This window comes from Acomys russatus, chromosome 30 (genome assembly GCF_903995435.1).
Source record: "Acomys russatus chromosome 30, mAcoRus1.1, whole genome shotgun sequence".
Classification (NCBI taxonomy): domain Eukaryota; kingdom Metazoa; phylum Chordata; class Mammalia; order Rodentia; family Muridae; genus Acomys; species Acomys russatus.
The window spans coordinates 15,377,996-15,397,472 of NC_067166.1; the positions used below are offsets into that span (position 1 = coordinate 15,377,996).

A 19,477-nucleotide genomic window follows, 5' to 3' on the forward strand; every position below is an offset into this window, starting at 1 on the left:
CTCAGTAAATTCCCAAGCAAACCTAACATGGCCTTGTGAGGGTGAGTGTATGATCCGGTACCCACAGGCCTCCACGAGGCCCAAGAACTGCACCTGCATCCTGTGTGAAACTCCCTCTGACTCCAGCCTTGGGGAAAAGAACAAAGCAACTCAACAGTATAAGCTCATTTTTAAAGCTCCCCTGTCTTACTCAAAGCCAACTTGGGTAGGTCGAAGCCAGTCATTCTACAGTGAAAACTAGCAAGGCCTCCAAACTGCAGCAGCCTGACTTATCTGAGACGTCTAATCACTATTCGAGATGATTAAAGTCTGAACCCACATCGGTTTGTGCTGCATTGTAACAATGTCAATTTAATTATATTAATAATTACACATTTAACTGTATTTTTACTTTCCTGCTTGGTATGACGTTCCACATGTATTTAGTCTGTCTCAAAAAGTAAAAGACAGGTACATTAAGAAATCAAGTACATTGGAAGTGCTAGGGTGTTTTATTTTTAATGCAACTAAAAGTGAGAGGCTAAAAGAAAAATCCCTAAAATACTGTATGTTCTTTTTATTCAAGGGTTAGGCTAGTCTTTAATACCTTTGTCAAAATCATTCTCTTCTCTCTCTCTCTCTCTCTATCCCTCTCTCTCCCCCTCCCTCCCTCTCTCTCTCTCTCTCTCTCTCTCTCTCTCACACACACACACACACACACAGCTGCCAAATACAATCCCAGTTCAATTAAAAAGATTAGCCAGAAGAATATTACAAAGTTTCCATACAGTAAAATTTTACAATCTGAATACTGAAAATTAAGAGGGGAAAAAGGAATCATCACTATATTCTACGGTATCAATTCACTACCCTCTCCTTCGGATAATGCACATTATATTACAGGCTTTATACTCCAGTAAAGGTTACTTAAAAGAAACACAGAAAATCATTTGATTCTATAAAGAGCCCCAGCTCCTACATCAATAAGCAGTATACAACCCAAAATACTAATTAATTCATGTCACTTAAGAGACATGGTGCCAATAGTGGGATACTAGGTTAATTATCATGTTTACCTTTGTGCTTAATTTTTAATGAGTCATTGTCTCTATGTACGACTATTTGGGGATAGTACTAATTAACAAATAAAGGAGGTCTTTATTTTAAAAAAAGAGAGGGAGAGAGAGAGACAGGGGGCCCATGCAAGATCAGAGATTGTTATCAAAATATCGACTAATCTAAAAATAAAATAAAAGAAGGTAAAATATACATTATCTACCACAAAGCACACAGGCTCCTTACCGGTGACTGAACCTCATATAAAGCAGCCAATTTAAAAACATCCAGACTTGGGCTGGCCTTGCTCCTTCAATACAAATCAGAAAAAAATAACCTCTCCAATGTGTACTCCTTATCTTCACTGACCCTTGGAAGAACTGCTGTGGTTAGTAACAAGTGCTTTTTAAACCTTAAGTCACATACTCATTTCAGTGTGTCACCACTGAAATAATCTGAGGAACACCATCCCCCAAAAATATGGAGAATATTTATTTAGCAGATGATAGTTTTCTTCTGTGAGGGGCGTGGAAATGTTAAGAAACTATTAGGCAAAGTAATTAAGACGAGGAAGTTCTCTGGTTTTTAGACCATGCACATGTGAATAGGAAATACCCATGCTTTGTGGACTGTGCGTCTCCAACATAAAAATATCTGTAGAATACAGTAACTGGAGAAAAAATACAGTCAAAAGGTAACAGTGTGCTTCTGCGAGGGCCTCTATATTTGGTTACCCTTGAAGGCATTCTGCGCCGCACTGGTTGCTGCAGTTGAAGCTGCGTTTGCAGCTGCTGTCTGAACAGTTTTATTGGACATCACTCCCGTTGCAAACTCTTGCTGGGCCTTCTCAAAGCTAGCACCTGTTGTGCGATACAGTCCATGCACCTGCAGAGGCAGAAATCAATGCGAGAGGGTAAGCTGGGATCCACGCATGCACTGCCAGCTCATTGCGCTTTGTCTAACCATCCTGCAGAGTGCAAAGACCACATGGAGGTTGGAGAGGAGGAGACAGGGTGGAAGTGAGGGAGAGATAGAAAAACCATGAAATCAGCTTTTTAGCCTGGGTCCAATCTAAACAAGGAGATGAACAGAAAGGGATTAACAACAGCATGGTGCTTTCAAGGGAAGTGACTAGCACCTCTAGTCTAAGCCGCCCACCTTGATATACGACACGGTTATCTTCACAGAGCACTTGCCGTTGAACAGTAGTTTAACTAGCTAGCAGGACTTACCCATCACTATTCTGAATCGTGTGCTTCCAACTTCACACTCCCCTCAAATGAAAACTCTGAAGATAAAAATTTTCAATGTTTTTTTAAAAATTAAAACGCCTAGACAAACTTGGTTTTAAAAGTGAAGTAACTTGGAGCTGGAGAGATGGCTCAGCACTTAAGAGCACTGGCTGCTCTTCTGGAGGACCTGGGTTCAATTCCCGGCAACCACATGACAGCTCACAGATTTCTGTAACTCTTAGATCTGACACTCTCACACAGACATGCGTGCAGGCAAAACACCAATGCACATAAAATAAAAATAAAAATAAAAATATTTTTAAAGGGAAATACATTCAAAAATTCTTCTAAAATGCAAAAAGTCGTTAATAGCTACTGTATTAATGTAGACATAGATATTTATGAACAAGTACCCAAGTTACATAGAAAAGATAGTGGGAACCAGATTCCTGAAAGAATGCAAGTGGTTTCTGTCTGTCTCTTCAATATTAAGTCATCCCACCTCTTTTGACGAGTAAGGGAAATGGCTGGAGTTCCTGACAGTGTTCTGTGGCTCCTTTGTGTCTTGCTTAACTGGCTCCTTTAGAATACCTACCAATTTAGCCCTGAGACATTATCCAGTGCTTTCTGATAGCTCACTGCAGAAATAGAACATTTAAGACAATAAGAAACAACAGAGAGGAAAGCAAGCCTCCGTGTGAAAGCTAAGGATGTCTACCTCTGAGGTAGGAAGTAACACCATGGCAAAACCCACGGCACAGTGAGTACCCCCAAACCAATGATAATGGCTCTAATTGTGTAAGAGCTCAGAATACTAATGAAGTCCCAGCAGGGCATTCATTTTCATCCAGACAAACCGAGACTGCGCAACATCTTCAGCAGGGGTGAAGGGCGGAACAGCCTGGCAAAGCCTCCAGTGGAACCACACGCAGATCTTCCTGAGGGCATGAACCGCCCAGGAAGAGCCTGACCCCTAGTGGTGACAAACTAGAGCTGCATGCTCCTAACAAGGCTTTTGTGTGTTTAATTTTGCTAACTTTGGTGTTACTTTTTAAGTCAGTATTGAATAATCAGTTGTTCTCGGGTCTCAGTTTACATCAGAGTTAGAGAATATAAGAGGATTGATGATTGCTTCAAGTTATAATTTAGTTTATAGTATCACACAGAAAGCCATCTCACCTGAGCTCCTCACTTCATAGGTAAGAAGAGGCAGACCAACTGACAGTGGACACAGAAAAGAGTCATCTAGTAACTTTTAAATTATGGGTTTAAAAGTTAAGTAAAATACCACAGTGTGCACTACAGTAGAGTACACCCATACACTGATAAGTACTTTTATCTTATTTGGGAAATGATCCTATTTAGTTTGAATGCCAGCATGTGAACACAAGCTCAGTTATACAGCTATCCTTCCGTGGAGAACAGGAAGACCAGAGGCGACAGGAATCCCTGCTCGGGTTCAGGCCCTGTGCATGACGTCAGCAGCTGTAGAACACGGCCCCTCCATGCCCTGCCCTACTCCCTTCCCATGTTGGACTGTTCAGGAGTGTTCTGTCCTTGGCCCTCCTCTGGCTCTATGCTTCTCAGTGCTCTTTCAGGCTTCACTCGCCTCAGGAAGCCAAAATTCCCCAGTGTGAAAACCCAGCCTGCACTTCTTTGCTTGCTTCTGCTTGTCTAGAAGTCTGCCCAGCTTTCTCACCCACACCCCCTCCTAGCACTTCAACCTCCCCACAAAGCACGGCCTTAGCTTGACTCCACGCCTGCCCTGTCTCTGTGTGTGTGTGGGGGGGGGGGGGGGGGAACACCATGGAGCACTTGTGGAGGTCAGAGGATAGCTTGCAGGAATTGGTCCTCTCATTGTACCAGTTGGTCCTGGGTCAGACACAGGCAGTTGCTTGGCAGAAGGCACTTTTATCCACTGAGCCGTCTCACCAGCCCCAAACCTGTTCTCCCTAAATGGCCCAACCAGAATGAGCCCTGACCTCATCGCATGGCAGGAGCTAACTCAGGCCACCATCTCTAGTGGCGTCCAAGTCCCACAACCTGGCCCACAAGTCCCTTTACTTCAGAATAACTCCTCTGAAGTTTGGCATATCAATCCAAGTACTCTGCTCCCTAAAATTGTTCTTTGGTGAAGCACACATTTTGGAGATTAGAACCTAAGGTTCAAGCTCACCCTGACCCTCCATCACAGATGCCCAAGCTAGCAAGTCCTCAGCGATCCACCAACCTGCTCCATGGTCTGTGCTAGACCTTTTTAACCCTTAAATGCCACACTGTAACCCCACAACTGCTTAGCCTCTATGCTTCTCCCCTCTTTCTTATCCCCTTATGCAGAGAATTGTAATGCCAGGCTGTCATCATCGTATCTCAGCTAAGGTTCCATCTTGGTACGCTGGCACCTGTCTGTATCCCCAGCTACCTTCAGACTGAGGATGACTTGAACCCAGGGGTTGTGGCTAGCTTAGATTATACAGCAAGAACACAAAAAGAAAAAGAAACAAAGCCAGAGTCTCCACACTTCGCCATGCACTCCCTATACTTTCTTCTGTGACAGCTGCGAAATGACAGAACTGTGATACCCATTCTCTTGTTTCTCTCTCACACCAATGCTGTGTCAATGGGCACATGTGCGGCACGGTGTCTGGCACTGGGACACACCTGACAGCTGGTTTAATATGATCAAAGGGCACAGAATACTATCAAGTTTCTATAAGACTCTAAGCTTGAGCCGGGCATGGTGGTGCACGCCTTTAATCCCAGCACTTGGGAGGCAGAGGCAGGCGGATCGCTGTGAGTTCGAGGCCAGCCTGGTCTACAAAGTGAGTCCAGGATGGCCAAGGCTACACAGAGAAACCCTGCCTCAAAAAACCAAAAAAAAAAAAAAAAAAAAAAAGACTCTAAGCTTGGGCTGGAGAGGTGGCTCAAAGGTTAAGAGCACTGGCTGCTCTTCCAAAGGTCATGAGTTCAATTCCCAGCAACCACACGGTGGCTCACAACCATCTATGAGATCTGGTATCCTTTTCTGGCGTGCAGGCATTTCATGCAGACAGAACACCGTGTGCATAATAAATAAATAAATGATTTTTTAAAAAAGACTCTAAGCTTGGGGCTGGAGCGATAGCTTAGCAGTTAAGAGCACTGGATGCCCTTCCAGAGGACCTAGGTTCAATTCCCAGCACCCACATGGCAGCTCACACTGTCTGTAACTCCAGTTCCAGGGGCTCTGACACCCTCACACATAACATACATATAGGTAGGAACAGTGATACACATTAAAATAAAATAAAAATAATTTTTAAAAAATAGCCTCCAAGCTCCCCGTATTTCTAGTTTTAGACAACATGCCCAGCAGTGTCTGCCTAGAAAGCAGGAGGCCTTGGGTGAGAACCGAGTGTGGCCACGCACACCATGCACAACCCCTAGCACCTGAAACAATAAAAGGATCCTCCCTAAAGAGAGGTATTAATGATGGCTAGCCCATAGTTCCCAATTATGAAACCAGATGAAGGTATTTCGTGGGTGAGAACGCACTACTAGTTAATGTAAGTACAGAGCTAGCCCAAAGAAAGGTGGTAAGGAGGGCTGCAGAGATGGTGGTTAGAGTGCTTGCTGCTCTTGCAGAGAACCAGAGTTTGGTTCTGACAGCTCCAGGGCATCTGATGCCCTCCACTGCATTGTACAGTCAGCCCCCCCTCAAACACACACTTTAATCCCAGCACTCAGGGAGGCAGAGGCAGGCGGATCGCTGTGAGTTCGAGGCCAGCCTGGTCTACAAAGTGAGTCCAGGACAGCCAAGGCTACAGAGAAATCCTGTCTCGAAAACCCAAAAAAAAAGCTAGCTAGCTAATGAACAGAGAACAGCATTCCTCTAGAGCAGTGTTCGCAACCTTCCTGGTGCTGTGCCCCTTTAATACAGCTCTTCATGTTGTGATAACCCCAACCACAGAAATATTTCGTTGCTACTTCATAAACGTAATTTTTCTACTGTTGTTAATTGCAATGTAAATATCTGATATGCAACCCCCAAGGGGTCGTGACCCAGAGATTGAGAACCAGTGCTTGATGGTTCCTGCCTAAGTCCCTGCCCAAACTTCCCTCAATGGTGGACTGTGACCTTCAAGTATAGGCTGAAATAAGCTCTTTCCTTCCCCTAGTTGCTTCTGATCATGATGTTTATCACGGCAATTGAGAAGTGTAGAACGAATCTCTTGTGTCTGCATGGAAGCATCATCATCAATAAAAAGCTAATGGCTGATATAGCTGAGGCAGGAAATAGGAGATAGGACATCCAGTAGGCAGAAAAGAATCTGGCATAGAGTCAGGTATGGGAGATTCCCTGGAAGATACGAGGACAGATACACAGAACCTGAGCAGAGGTAACCAGCCACGTGGCAGAAAAGACTAGAATAAGTGGGTTATTTTAAGTTATGAGCTAGTCAGAGAAGAGCCTAGCTATACGGCCTAGTTATTTGCGAATATATTTTGAGTCTCATGAGTCATTATTCTGGGAGCTTAAGGCCGGGGGTGGGGGATGGGGGCGGGAATCACCACCACAGAAAACTAAACTCAAACACCCTTCTAAAAGTTTGCCCCATACACTGTGAACTCACTTCACTCGCTCTCAGAACGAAGGAAGCCAATTTCTTACCACCAACCTCCTCACTCTGTTCCGTTTGCTTCTCTTGTGTTCTAAACAAAAAAGTAAGCCCTAAATCAGACCTCAGTGTTAAAGGGGTCAAGATTAAAAAATAAAAGCTATGTTAACTGTGGAGGTCTTTTGAAATTTACATTTGTTTATCTTCATGCTGTGAAAATAACCAATGTGAAAGTGGTTACCCCCATTTCTTCTTTCACTCAAGAACTATTTATGTGCCTATCACACACTAATCATGCCTTTACTGTTCAGTGTGAAAAGGCAAACGAAAGCACCCAGAGCCCTTGGGGCATAAGCAAAGCCGCTGAGGCAGGCAGAGAATCCCTTCTGAGGCACAGCAGTAAGCGAAGGAGCTCATTTCAGTGTGTGCATGAAAGTGCTAAATGACAGCTTTACACTGAGGATACTGAGGATGCCGATACCATGGGAACCACGAGGCCTGGACACTGGCACATACTTCAGGTCCATGGAATCCTATAGAGAGCAATAAAATCCCTGAGCTCCACCAAACAGAGGACTCCCCCAGACATGTGGGTAGCGAGAAAAGCCCTGTGAAATGGTCAGGAGGATCTAAACAGCAGCTTGAAAAAGCACTAGTGGGTCTTCAAGTGGCAGAAAGGGGCTATTTCCTCAGGTGAAAAAAGGGCAGCACAGGAAACAGGCAGCGCAGTCTGAGCGAGTGCAAGGCTCTTCCCACCACAGCTCAGAGGCCACAGCAGCATCCTGCAACAGGCAGGGCTGCGGATGCAGATGTGGATGGTAGATCAACACAGAGAACAGTCCAAAAGCACGGAAATAAGGGAGGAGGGAGGCAACTGTAAAAGCTCTTCTGATTGTCAGAGGTTAGGAATGGAAGTGAAAGATAGAAAAACCAACAACAACAAAAAAACACGTCAATATTCTAAAAAGGCAACTGAAGGGCAATAGAAGAAAAAAGACACCTTCACACATCACAGAAGAAAAGACACCGTCAGATGTCATGGAAGCAGCAGTTAGAGCAAAAAGGGAACTGCAAGATGTCCTGCCCCTGTCCCAGTCCCACATGTATCTACCAGAGTGTCTCTTTAAAAAGGAACAGCTTCATTGATAGAAAATGCTCACTACACCATGTACCCTACGTAAACTGAAACTTCAATGGCTGCAGATGAGTGGGCTTGCACAGAACCGTCTTCTTCCTAGTCCAAGACTCTCAGCCATTCAGGTTTGTCTACAGAAATGATGACACAAGATGAAGAAGTTCCTAAGATAAACTGCACGTGGCTCAGAACAGGGAGCCAGCCGACTGCATTTACAGCCCTCACTGGCTGGACAGAAAAATGGAGGGAGGGTGCAGCCTCGGCAGAACTTGATCAGGGTGGCCTGGGAGTCTTCTTGTGTGACGGAGACCACAGTGGTACAAGGTGGAAATAAAAGGGGCTGGAGGACTTGGGACTTCCCAGGGCCAAGTTGCAGCAGCCCCTGTGCGTGGTGCAGAAAGATCTGAGCTTCTAAGAGAAGCAGCAGCAGCAAAATCAGAAACTCGGGCAGAAGGAGGGCAGCCATGCCACACAGGCCAAGGAGGGTGGGACACAAGTGGGCAAGCAAGAGAATTCAAGGCAAAGTGCTCTTCAATAGAGCAGCCAAAGTCACTTCTATATAATGTCCCCTGTATGTGTTCTGAAACTACCAGGCAGTATATAGAAAAACAGGAAAGAAATCTAATGCTTAAATCATTTAGTGTCTTTAAATTTTAAATATGGGTAAAAATATGTAATTTATTACCTGATGTAATAAATTTACTTGTATTTATTCATCAAGCTAGTAAGTCGCATATTTAAAAAGTAGTACACCTCAGGTCCCTCATCTGTAATGCTTGCCACCAAAAATGCTTCTGATTTCTAAGTATCTGCATATATATCATGAGATCTCTAGATGGTATACAAGTCTGAACATGAAATTCACATATCTTTTACATAGAGAGCACACATACATACTTGTGTGTAGTTTCTACAATGTTTTAAGGGGTTTGCCTTAGATGACCATAATCTACAATCTCCCCTGCGAGGTCAGATGGGATTCCCTCTGACGGCACCAAGTCCAGGTGCAAATCGTTTCTTATTGCTGAGCATTTTGGGTTCTGGATTCTCAGATCACGGATGTTTTCACTTCTTATCGCAATCCTAAAATGTGATATAATTTTTACATGTGTCTATATAGAGCCATAAATCATAATAAGCATGCAGAACTCCAGGGTCTCAGTGGTCTGACAGCAGCAGAGCTGCTGGGCCCTGCACCCCAGGGTCACTGTCACAGGTCACATGTCCAGAGAGCAGGCTCCACTTACTTTTTTAAACATGACGAGTGAGATGACGGCAGATGCTGTGAAAAGTGCTGCGATGATGACCATCATGATTCCAACCGGAATGTTCTTGTTGAGACCAGTAAGGGATGAGATCCAACCACTGAGGGACAGCAGAAATGTAATTAGGCAGACAAGTCAGTGCAGCCCCCAAACAACAACAGGGACGCACGGTCAGCACTCTGCAGCAGGCAGGGCAATGTCAGCACTCCTTGTGTGTGATAAGTCCACAGCCATCCCACAGTATCTGTGATAATTCCACAGCCATCCCATAATATACATGATAATTCCACAGCCTCCCATAAGACACTGCTTATTTCACAGATAAGGCACTATCTCAGACCTTCAGAGCTTGGGTCATACAGCTAAGAAGCATCAGGCTGAATCTCTAGGCAAAGCGCACTCCTGAGCCCCAGGAGTTCACTAGACGGGTGTGTTTTTAAATACACTATATGTCCTAAATGGGCGGGTTCTTTACTGCATTTGTAAGTGCTCATTTTCAATTAGGGAAGAAAATATATGCAGACCACATAGCCAACAAATGGTTCACTTTTAAAATATAGACTGTACTTTTACAGCTCAGCCCTAAAACTTGAATGTAAGGCATCCCCAAAGTACTCGCATGTTTGAGCACAGAGGCCCAGCAGGTGACACTGTTTTGGAAGGTTATGCACGTTTTAGGAGGTGGAATCCAGCAGGAAGATGCAGGTCACAGGCCACAGGCCCAGTAGGGTCATTATCCCTGGCTGCCACTGTCCCATTCTCTGCTTCCTGTTAACCTCCCGTGGAGCTGTGCTTTATGCTCTGGGACTGACTGAAATGCCCTGAAATCGTGACCTAGGACCCCAATGAGTGCTTCCTCCCTTCAAGCACTTTTGGGCATTTTCCTCACAATAACGAGAAAGTTAACACATTCACCCACATCAAACACAAACGAAAAACAAAGCAACAAAAAATCCAACCCAACAACTCATTTAGAAAACAAGCAGCAGGGCAAGGTGGCGCACACCACCTCTGAGCAGCAGCAGAGGCAGGGGATTGCTGTGAGTTCAAGGCCAGCCTGGTCTACAAAGTGAGTCCAGGACAGCCACACAGAGAAACTCTGTCTCAAAAAAAATGAACCAACCAACAAACAAAAAACAAAAGAAAAGAAAAGAAAAAAGAAAGAAAATAGGCAAACCACATGAGATGTAATTCTTTAGAAGTTGAAGTAATTTCACCAGCTTTTTAATATAAATGGTAATAAGAGATAAGTGAAGTCTGTATTCCCTTCTAGCCTGACCCCAAACTCACCCAACTTCTCTAAGTGAGCATCCAGCCATGCTGAGAATGATTTTCCTGGACATACACACACACTCTCAAATTTCCAAATACAAGTATGTGTGCGTGCATCACGAGTGTGCTCACGCCCACACACGCGCGTGCAGACACACGTATACACCTTTGTATGTTTATCTAAGATAATACTTTACACGCTTTACTTGAGCCCTCTTCCTTCATATTCTTGAAGCTCTTCTCTACAGACGCTGCCCTGTCCTACCCTCTCTCAGATCACTATTTTGTCACTCCTTCTCGTGCCCAGTGCGTGCACATCTTACTTAAAACAGACACCCAGTGTGCTGGTTTTTTACATAGGAGCATAAGCTTTTAGGAGTGTAGTTTTTCCGAAGCTATGTTTTAGAATGTTTTCAGCTGGGTTTTTAAAGCACCTCTGTTTTCCTGTGTTAACTCACTAGGACACCAAATTTGTTATACAAATACAAAATTAGCCATTTTAAAATAGCAAATAACTCACCAGTTTCCCCAGTTATGAAATCCTGCAGCCTGGAGCACATGCACAGCAAACTGACAAATATAGACGAAGAAGAACACAAAGAACCTGAAGGAACTGTCACTCCTTTAAAACAAGAGGAGAGAAGTCATTCTTCACATCCCCTTCATAGCCACACCCAACCCTAAGGGGGCAAGCACCAGACCCAACTCCTGTCAGCGCCACTCTGAGAACAACCCCCCACCCCCCCGCCCCCACTCACTTTCCAGCTCCACCAGAATGCACCTGACAGAAAGCTCAGTTTTCTCCTTTAAACAAATGTTCTCCTTGCATTTTGTGTACGGCTGTTTGCCTGCATGTAAGTCTGTGCAGCGTGTGTGCACGGTATGTGCACTAAGTGCTCTTGGAAGCCAGAAGAGAGAATCAAGGCCCCCTGGGACTTGAGTTACAAACGCTTGTGTGCTGGAAATCAAACCTGGGCCTTGTGGAAAAGCAGCCAGCGCTCTCAGCCACTGAGCCAACTCTTCAGTCCTTAGTTTTCCTTTTTTTTTTTTTTTTTTTTAAAAAAAGATTTATGTAAACAGTGCTCTGCCTGCATGTACACCTGTAGGCCAGAAGAGGCCATCAAATCATATTATAGATGGTTATGAGCCACCATGTGGTTGCTGGGAACTGAACTCGGGACCTTTGGAAGAACACTGCTCTTAACCTCTGAGCCATCTCTCCAGTCCCTAGTTTTCCTTTTTTAACAAACTACTTTATAACATTAACTTAAACTATATAATTTGTAAGTATCCACATGTATTTGGACTTTACCCCACTGATACTAAGAACTTAAGCTTGCTCCTCTCTCCTCCGTCCTTTGACTCAGCTTCCTGTCTTCCTGGTTTACCACTCTGAGTTTTTATGAACGGATGTTTGCAGTCCATGCTCTTTCTTGCCCAGCTTCCTCCATTCAGCAGTAGTTCAGTCAGCTGTGCTTCGGCAGCTGCAGGACTCCAGCCCCTCCCACTGTTGAGTGCTATTCCTTGGTGCTGGTGGCGGGTGCTGCTTCCAGCTTTTTGCTATTACAAATGCTGCTGCCATGAGCATTCATGTGTAAGTCTCCATAAGGACATAGATTTCCCACCGATACATGGGATGGCTAGTACATGTGGTAAATACACATCTAAGTGTTGAGGAAACTGCTGAGTTACTTCATAAAGTTGCTCCATCTTACACTCCTACTGGCAGTAAGTGAGTCTCTTGGGTCCTCTGCATCTCATTAACACTTGCTGTGGTCATGTTTACAGTTCTAGCCAGTCTAATTAGCATGTCCAGTTGCAATGGTTATCTTGATTGCTAACTGGGTTGGGCTGACAGACATCTAGGTGAGATTAGGAGAGCAGACCTCAGGCAGTTCTTAGATCAGAAGGGCTCTGATTGATGAATACTTTGAGCCAGGGAGGAGTGAGGCCATGAGGGTTGGGGGGACCTGGGCTGGATTCAGAATCTCAGTGGGCTGTTGAAACTGGCTGAAAGTATGGGCAATGGGGCATGGGCATGTCTTCCCTGTGACGGCTCCACTCTGCTTCCTGGCAGCCATGATGGGGACTGCTCCCTGGTGCCCATCATCATGAAGCAAAGCTGCTGAAGCCACAACAAAACCACCTCACTTTCTCTTCAGCCGGTATTGCTACAGCAACAAGAACGCTAACACCACCAGTGTCTTTCTTCGTTTTGACTTACATGTTCTTAGTAAATAATGTTGCTCAGCAACTTTTCATTTTATCTATAGACCTTTGTTAGGCTGTTAAGATCTTTTCCTGGTATTTTAACTAGATTTCCTCCTTATTCTTGATTTTTGAGAATTTTAAAAATATATATTCTGGATAATACAAATCCTTAATTGGATACATGCTTGGCAAAGATCGTGTAGTCTGGGGCTTGTCTTCCCAATTTGCGTGTCTCTGTGTATGAAAGCACATGTACGTTCAGTGCAGTATCGAGTGTCTTTCCAATCTGTACAGATTTGTATATGCAAGTATGTGTGCATTGGGGGCATCCCAAGACTGTCTTCTGAGGGAAAGTTTTGCATTTTTATGAATTCTAGTTTGTCTCTTCATTTAAAAATCTTAATATTCAATTAAAACAAGGGAAAAAAAAAACCACTTCACCAAAGCTGAAGAGACGAAACCTTCCCAGTCTCCTCTGTAAGTCCTCTGTCCTGCAGCTCTGCAGCTGAGCATGCGCTCTCTGAACTGACTCTCTTAACACACAGTGTAAGGTACGGTTGAGTCTTCACACAGGGAAAGCCCAGCAGAGGTTCTTAAGCAGCCTTTTCTGAGCTACACTGCATTTGGATCTTTCTCAAACATCAGACTGGGGGACTGGAGAGATGCCCAGTAGCTGCCCTGGTAGAGGTTCAGGTCTCGGCACTCACATGATGGCTCACAACCACCTACATTCCAGTTGCAAGGGAGCTAATGCCTTCTTCTGGTCTCTGCTAACACTGCAGGCACATGGAGCACACACATACATGCACCCATAAATAAAAGAACTTGATTTTTTTGAAATTGATTTTTACATATGGGGATTCATTTTAATTTTTAAGAGTGTTAATTTGTTTATCGTTCAATGGCACCAACACAAAGACATCGCACTGTAAGTACTGGCACATTCTAGCAACTCTTCCAACCAGGGAATGTGTATTAGTCTGCCAGCTTCATTGCTCTTCTGTAGACTTGCTTTAAATACTTTAAGGCTCTGATATTTCCATACGTCTTTGAAAGAACAAAGCAGTATTTGTAGAAATGGCCTGCTGGGACTTTGATTGGGGTTATATTGCAGACCTGCAGAATCATTTTGAGAAAGTTCACACCTTAGTAATATTGAGTCTACTAATCCATTACAGAGACATTTATTCTCACTTATATTTTCTACAGAGATGATTATAAATCTATAAATATAGTTTTGCTTCTTTTTATATCTGGATGTCTTCTGTTTCTTTTTCTTACCTAATTATACTGGACAGAACTCTTGACACAATTCTGGACAGAAATATTGAGAACGAATGCCTTACCACACTCCTGACCTTAGACAGAAAGCTCTCAGCCTTACACCACAGTACATGGTTTTAGCTTGTACATTCCTTTTTGGTTTGAAAAAACCTCTCTTCTACTACAAGTTTCTAACATAAAAACATGTTGGATTTTGTCAAATGTTTTCAGTGTTAGTTAAGACAATCATTCTACTGTTAAATATAGACTACAGTGCAGTGGCTACTGCTTGAGGAACCAGTACTCAGAAGGCCGAAGCAAGAGGACGCCAAATTCAAGGCCAGCCCAGGCCACGTAGTGAGACTCTTGAGAAAAGCCAACCTTGCATTTTTGGAAAAAGTTCCATCCACTTATTTGTGGGGTAGGATCGTTTCACATCTGGCACTATTTTTAATTGTCCTAAATTTATCACAGTTCTGTTCAATAGTCATTTACTTACTAAAACTCAACCCAGACCATTCAACAGAAAGGAAAACCAGTGTACATCCCTTCAACTCCTTAGAGGACCCTTCCTACTTGACAGCATTGCCAGACTCCTCACCTGCCCATCTGTAAAGAGGCAGCATCTGTCTTCCTGGGACTCACATTTGCGTTAAGACACACCTGACCCGCCCTGCGGCCCACCAACTTCAGTGCTTGCTTGTCCTCTGCCCTGCTGAGTGGTCAGTGCTGCAGTGCCACTCCACCATGTACACATACACCACATAGAGAAACACTTCAGATTGGTGTTTCCCATCCTGCTGCTTGGGACTGATTCACAGCTGCTGGTGTTCTCAGTGACCAGTGTCAAGACAAGAGACCGAGCAAGGTCTTGCCACTAAAAGAGTGAAATCTCTGTTTTCAATAGAATGCCCTGGCTTCTGAATAGCAGCTTGTTCAGGAAACTAGAAGGATGGGGGAGGGGATGGGGGAGGCCCCACATGCTTCAGGTAGGTTTTGACCTCATTTCCCGTTTTCACCCCTGCCCACATGGCCTTGCAGCTGCATCTCCTGCTTGGATTTAGTCTGAGGGTTCTCTAAGGACCCTCTTGCAGAGTGCCACAAAGTTTGGCCTTTACTTTTTCCATTGCTAACTTGATCGGTTTCCATTAGATCACCGCCACCCGGGTGCCTGTGGCTGGATTTGTTGTCATCTGTTGTTCTACAGATGGGACTCGGGGCCTAGAACAAGTAGGCTGATCCTGTGGCTTTAAACCCGGCCTCCAGAAGGAATAAAGTTATGGCCTCTCTCACACACGCAGGTGAGCATACTAAAGAGCTGATGAGTCACTCAGTCCTTGACACTCTTCAAGCTCTACAATATTTAAACATCATTTGGACCAGAGTGCCCACACATCCCTTCAGGTGAGAGGCTCGGGCGTCTGTCTGCCCCCCCCCCCCCCCCCGCCTATTACTGTGTTGCAATTTTACAGTGGATCCAGGGACTGCAGAGACCCCCACACTGGATTAACTTACACTGGAATACTTACTAGTGTTTATCTCTTGAATAGTTGTTAACTAACATATTTGGTGTTATTACAAGGTTCTGTGCCAGCTGAGGGTGGGCACCAGTGGGTCGTGTTGGCACACACTGGCCAGGAACAAAGAGGGCTGTGTCAGGCCTTCTCATTGGAGGGTGTATGAGGGCACAGCAGCAGCAAGATAGCTTACAGTTGAGAGCAGCGGGGGTAGAACGTGGCGCCGTCCTCCAGTCCACCCTGCGTGGCGGATGAAGGTCACAGAGAGATACGCAGCCATTGCACACTATTGGGACTATAACCTGTTGTAGATAACTCTCACACCTTAGAAGATTGGCTGCTGTCCTGTAAAGAAGCTTTACAGCAACAGAGGCGATGGGATATAGGAAATTAAAAAATAGAAAATGAGAAGCAGCCTAAGCTAGAAGCAGGACAGAAATGATGTGACTAAGGTGACAGCAGCCAAGAGCAGAACATATTTATAAAAGGATCTTCAATGTCAGAAGTTTAAAAAAAAAAAAATGAAGGCAGAAATTTGGAGAAGTGGCAAGTAGTGGGGTCAAAGAGATGGCTCATTTGACTGTCTTTGAAGAGAAGGAGAGAGGTGGAGGTGGCCCTGAGCCTGGAATGCAGCAGTGGGCTGTACCCGACTCCCTTATTGCTGCACCTGCTCTGCCCGCAAATGTGCTTTTCAGTCTATACTTGAAAGCTAGTTTGATACTTTGCAAAGATATACACACTAGTTGAAAGTCATATAATGCCACGTGGGAATCCGGCAAAAACAGCAATCTCCCACCCCTCATCACAGCCTGTTGCCCCCATCCCTGCCACAGCTGCAGTTTCCAGTCACCAGCAAGTGTGACTTGGTCACTGGTGGCCACACCCTGAACAGTTTACCCTGCTGCTTTCTAACATCACAGGAACTGTGTCGAGCACTACTATTCCAGTAAATGAAGACGTGGAGTTCCTGTCAAACCCTTCCTGCTTCTGCCCACATCGCAGCAGATAACCACATACTGCGGGGTTATCAGTGGTCCTGCTCACTTATTGAATACTGACAGCTGAGGCACAAAGGATGTGTTGTGACCAGGACTCCTAGCTGGCATTTGTTTCCCTGGAGTTAGAAATTATCTTTTCTTTTCTTTTTTAGAAATTCCTTTGTTTGATGGTTTTTATACATACCTATCAGTATTTAATCACTAATTGTCTCCTTAATATGCATAAAATTCTTTTTAAGCTATTCAAATTAGCTCTGCCAATTTTATCTCCCAGGAACTTTTCTCTTACAACCTGACCAGGTTATATCTGAATTCCCAGAGTCGGGGACCTGCTTACACAGAATGCAGGGAGCCTGGACGCGGGTCACACAGAATGCACTGTGCCTCTGTCTTCTGTTGTCCAGTGCTGCTATTCAAAACTAATGTCACCTTGATGGTCTGCAAAAAGTCTGGAAAGTTTCCTACTTTACAGAGGGAAAAACAAAGGGATGGAAAAACTGAGAGGGAAAAAATAGGTTTTCTCTCATATTAGCAAGAGATTCATTTAAGAGATTAGAAACAAAGCAGAAAGAAATAAAGATTGATACAATTACTTCTCTCAGAACTCACGGCCCAAGTCTACACTTGGGCCCTTCAAGTAAGACAAGACTCGTCACAAAGATGAACACCTGGCTACAGCTACTAAAGAAACAAACATGGCCGAAGGGGGTTGGTGGGGGAAATGGAAAGTTGGTTTCACACATAACAGGCAGTTATGACTCACCAGTTTAGAATGAAAGGGAAACGATCAGATGGTCATGTCAACACACACAGAGGAGCGTCTAGAAAGCTCCAGCACCATTCACAATAAAATTCTCCATCAAGCCAAAAATAGAGTCCTCAAACCAACAAAGCATGTCAACAAAAGAAGTCCGCAGCTTATACCACAGCTGATGCTGATTTCCTCTAATGCCCAGAACAAGACATGGCTACCACCAACCACACCTGCACTCTTACTATTCCAGAAAGTGCAGCTGGTTACTAAGGCAACAGGAAGGCAGAATGGCTGAAGATAGCCCATTTGGAGGAAATGAGAGAAACTATATTGCACTGGGTAAGCAGAACTCTGGGCTCAAGGGATGCTACCCACTCACCGCCCCCACCCCCAGTGGCTGCTATGAAGGTATGCACCACCTCACCTAGGTCCAGCGTTCTCAAAGCCTTAATCACAAGGTGCTCCACAGAAAAGAATGGCTTCATGGTCACATCACAAGTCACACTGGGCACTTGGAGTCTAAGAGATTAGGTGCCACCCTGTGTCTGCTTCTCCTTCAGGGTATCCAGGCTCAGTGTACACCGAGCTGAACTGGAGGGAGTGAAGCTCAGCCAGGGTGGGTGGGTGGGTGGGTGCAATGCAGACTCTCTGTCAGTGGGGAGTGCCTTCTCAGGAGACAGCTTCAGTGAGACCGATCGTTTAATTGAAGAACAAAGGCTATTGAAACCTTTAGGAAGTGGGTAGAGGCTACTGGGGTGAGTGTACATCATTGGCTGGGGACAAGGTGCTGGGAATGCCTTATTTGCATGAAGAGGAATTCCAGGTGCTTGCTGGACATGACCTTATAAGGAGAGAGGAAGTTTAACCTGTAACCTGGCCGCCAGGCTGTGACCACCTCGAGGGTGACAGAGGTGGGACATGCAGGCCTAGGCAGGGAGGGCAAGGTGCCACTCCTGCCAGTCTCAAAATGAGATTTTTAGGATTTGGATACACCTGGACCCTACTCTCGCCCAGGCCAGCTCCCACAGTCACACAGCTCCTCAGCCCCACAATGAGGAAATGAAGAAGTCTGCCTAATTGTAATAACTGGCCATTTTAAAACCAAACAAGCAAATGAACATTTTTCCCAATACCAATTAACAGCTCACAGAACATTCATTTAGAAAATGCATCATCCAATATATTTAACTAGTGATTTAACACTCTGTAAAGTAGTATTCATTTTATAGCCTAAGTGGGTTTTTCAATGTCACTGTCTTTGGAAAAACTTAAGATGAAGGTACACAAAAAGTATTTATCAAGCTGCTGATTAAACTGTTTCATATGTGTTCATCCTACCTGAATTTATCTTAAAATAAAGGCTATAATCACCAGTTATGAGTCATAATAATTTAGACATGTGGTACAGAGAGGGGCAAACGACAAAGTTTTTCCTAAAGTCATATGCAAAACTTGGCATATAATGTAACATGTTAAAAATCTAAGAATGGGGCTAGAGAGATGGCTCAGAGGTTAAGAGCACTGACTGTTCTTCCAGAGGTCCTGAGTTCAATTCCGAGCAACCACATGGTAGCTCACAACCATCTACAATCCAGTTTGATGCCCTCTTCTGGCCTGCAGGTGTACATGCAGGCAGAGCACTATATACACAATAAATACATCTTTTTCTTTAAAGCCTCTTTTAAAAAAAATCTAAGAATGTTAATTTTCTTTCATTAATTTTCATGTTTGATTTTCAAGTGAAAAAATGCAATTTTATAATCTAATGAATATGTAGGCAAGCTATATTAGACTTCTGAGAAGGTATATTATAGTAAAATTTTTATTTTATATTATGTTTACATTGATTTTACTGGGGAAGGAGGTATGCTTGCCACAGTGTACACGTGGAGGGCAGAGTACAACCTGCAGGATTCAGTTCCCTCATTTTACCATGTGAGACCTGGGTATGGAACTCGGGTCACCATGTTTGACAGCAAGCACCTTTATCCAGTGAGCCATCTTCCTGGTAATAATAATAATAATAATAATAATAATAATAATAATAATAATAATAATAATAATAATAATAATAATATAACACACCAACTTTCCCTTTGGGGTACAATAAAGATTACTCATTTCATGGGGTGCTTGTTTGTAGCAGGGGCTTGCTCTGTAGCCCAGGCTGGCCTCTAGCAACCTTCCCACTTCAGCC

The 19,477-nt window shown here is 44.2% G+C and overlaps 1 protein-coding gene across 1 annotated transcript in view; it reads right to left on the reverse strand.

Moving 5' to 3' along the window:
- Positions 1 to 1,156: 1,156 nt before the first annotated feature.
- Scamp1 (secretory carrier membrane protein 1) overlaps positions 1,157 to 19,477 on the reverse strand; it is an 81,120-nt gene continuing 62,799 nt past the window's right edge. Inside the window, exons 7-9 of the mRNA XM_051172291.1 lie at positions 11,058 to 11,159; positions 9,248 to 9,365; positions 1,157 to 1,920 (exon numbers count right to left, since the gene is read on the reverse strand). Coding sequence (XP_051028248.1) covers positions 1,756 to 1,920; positions 9,248 to 9,365; positions 11,058 to 11,159 — 385 coding nt within the window. The 3' untranslated portion in view covers positions 1,157 to 1,755. The remainder of the gene's footprint in view (positions 1,921 to 9,247; positions 9,366 to 11,057; positions 11,160 to 19,477) is intronic.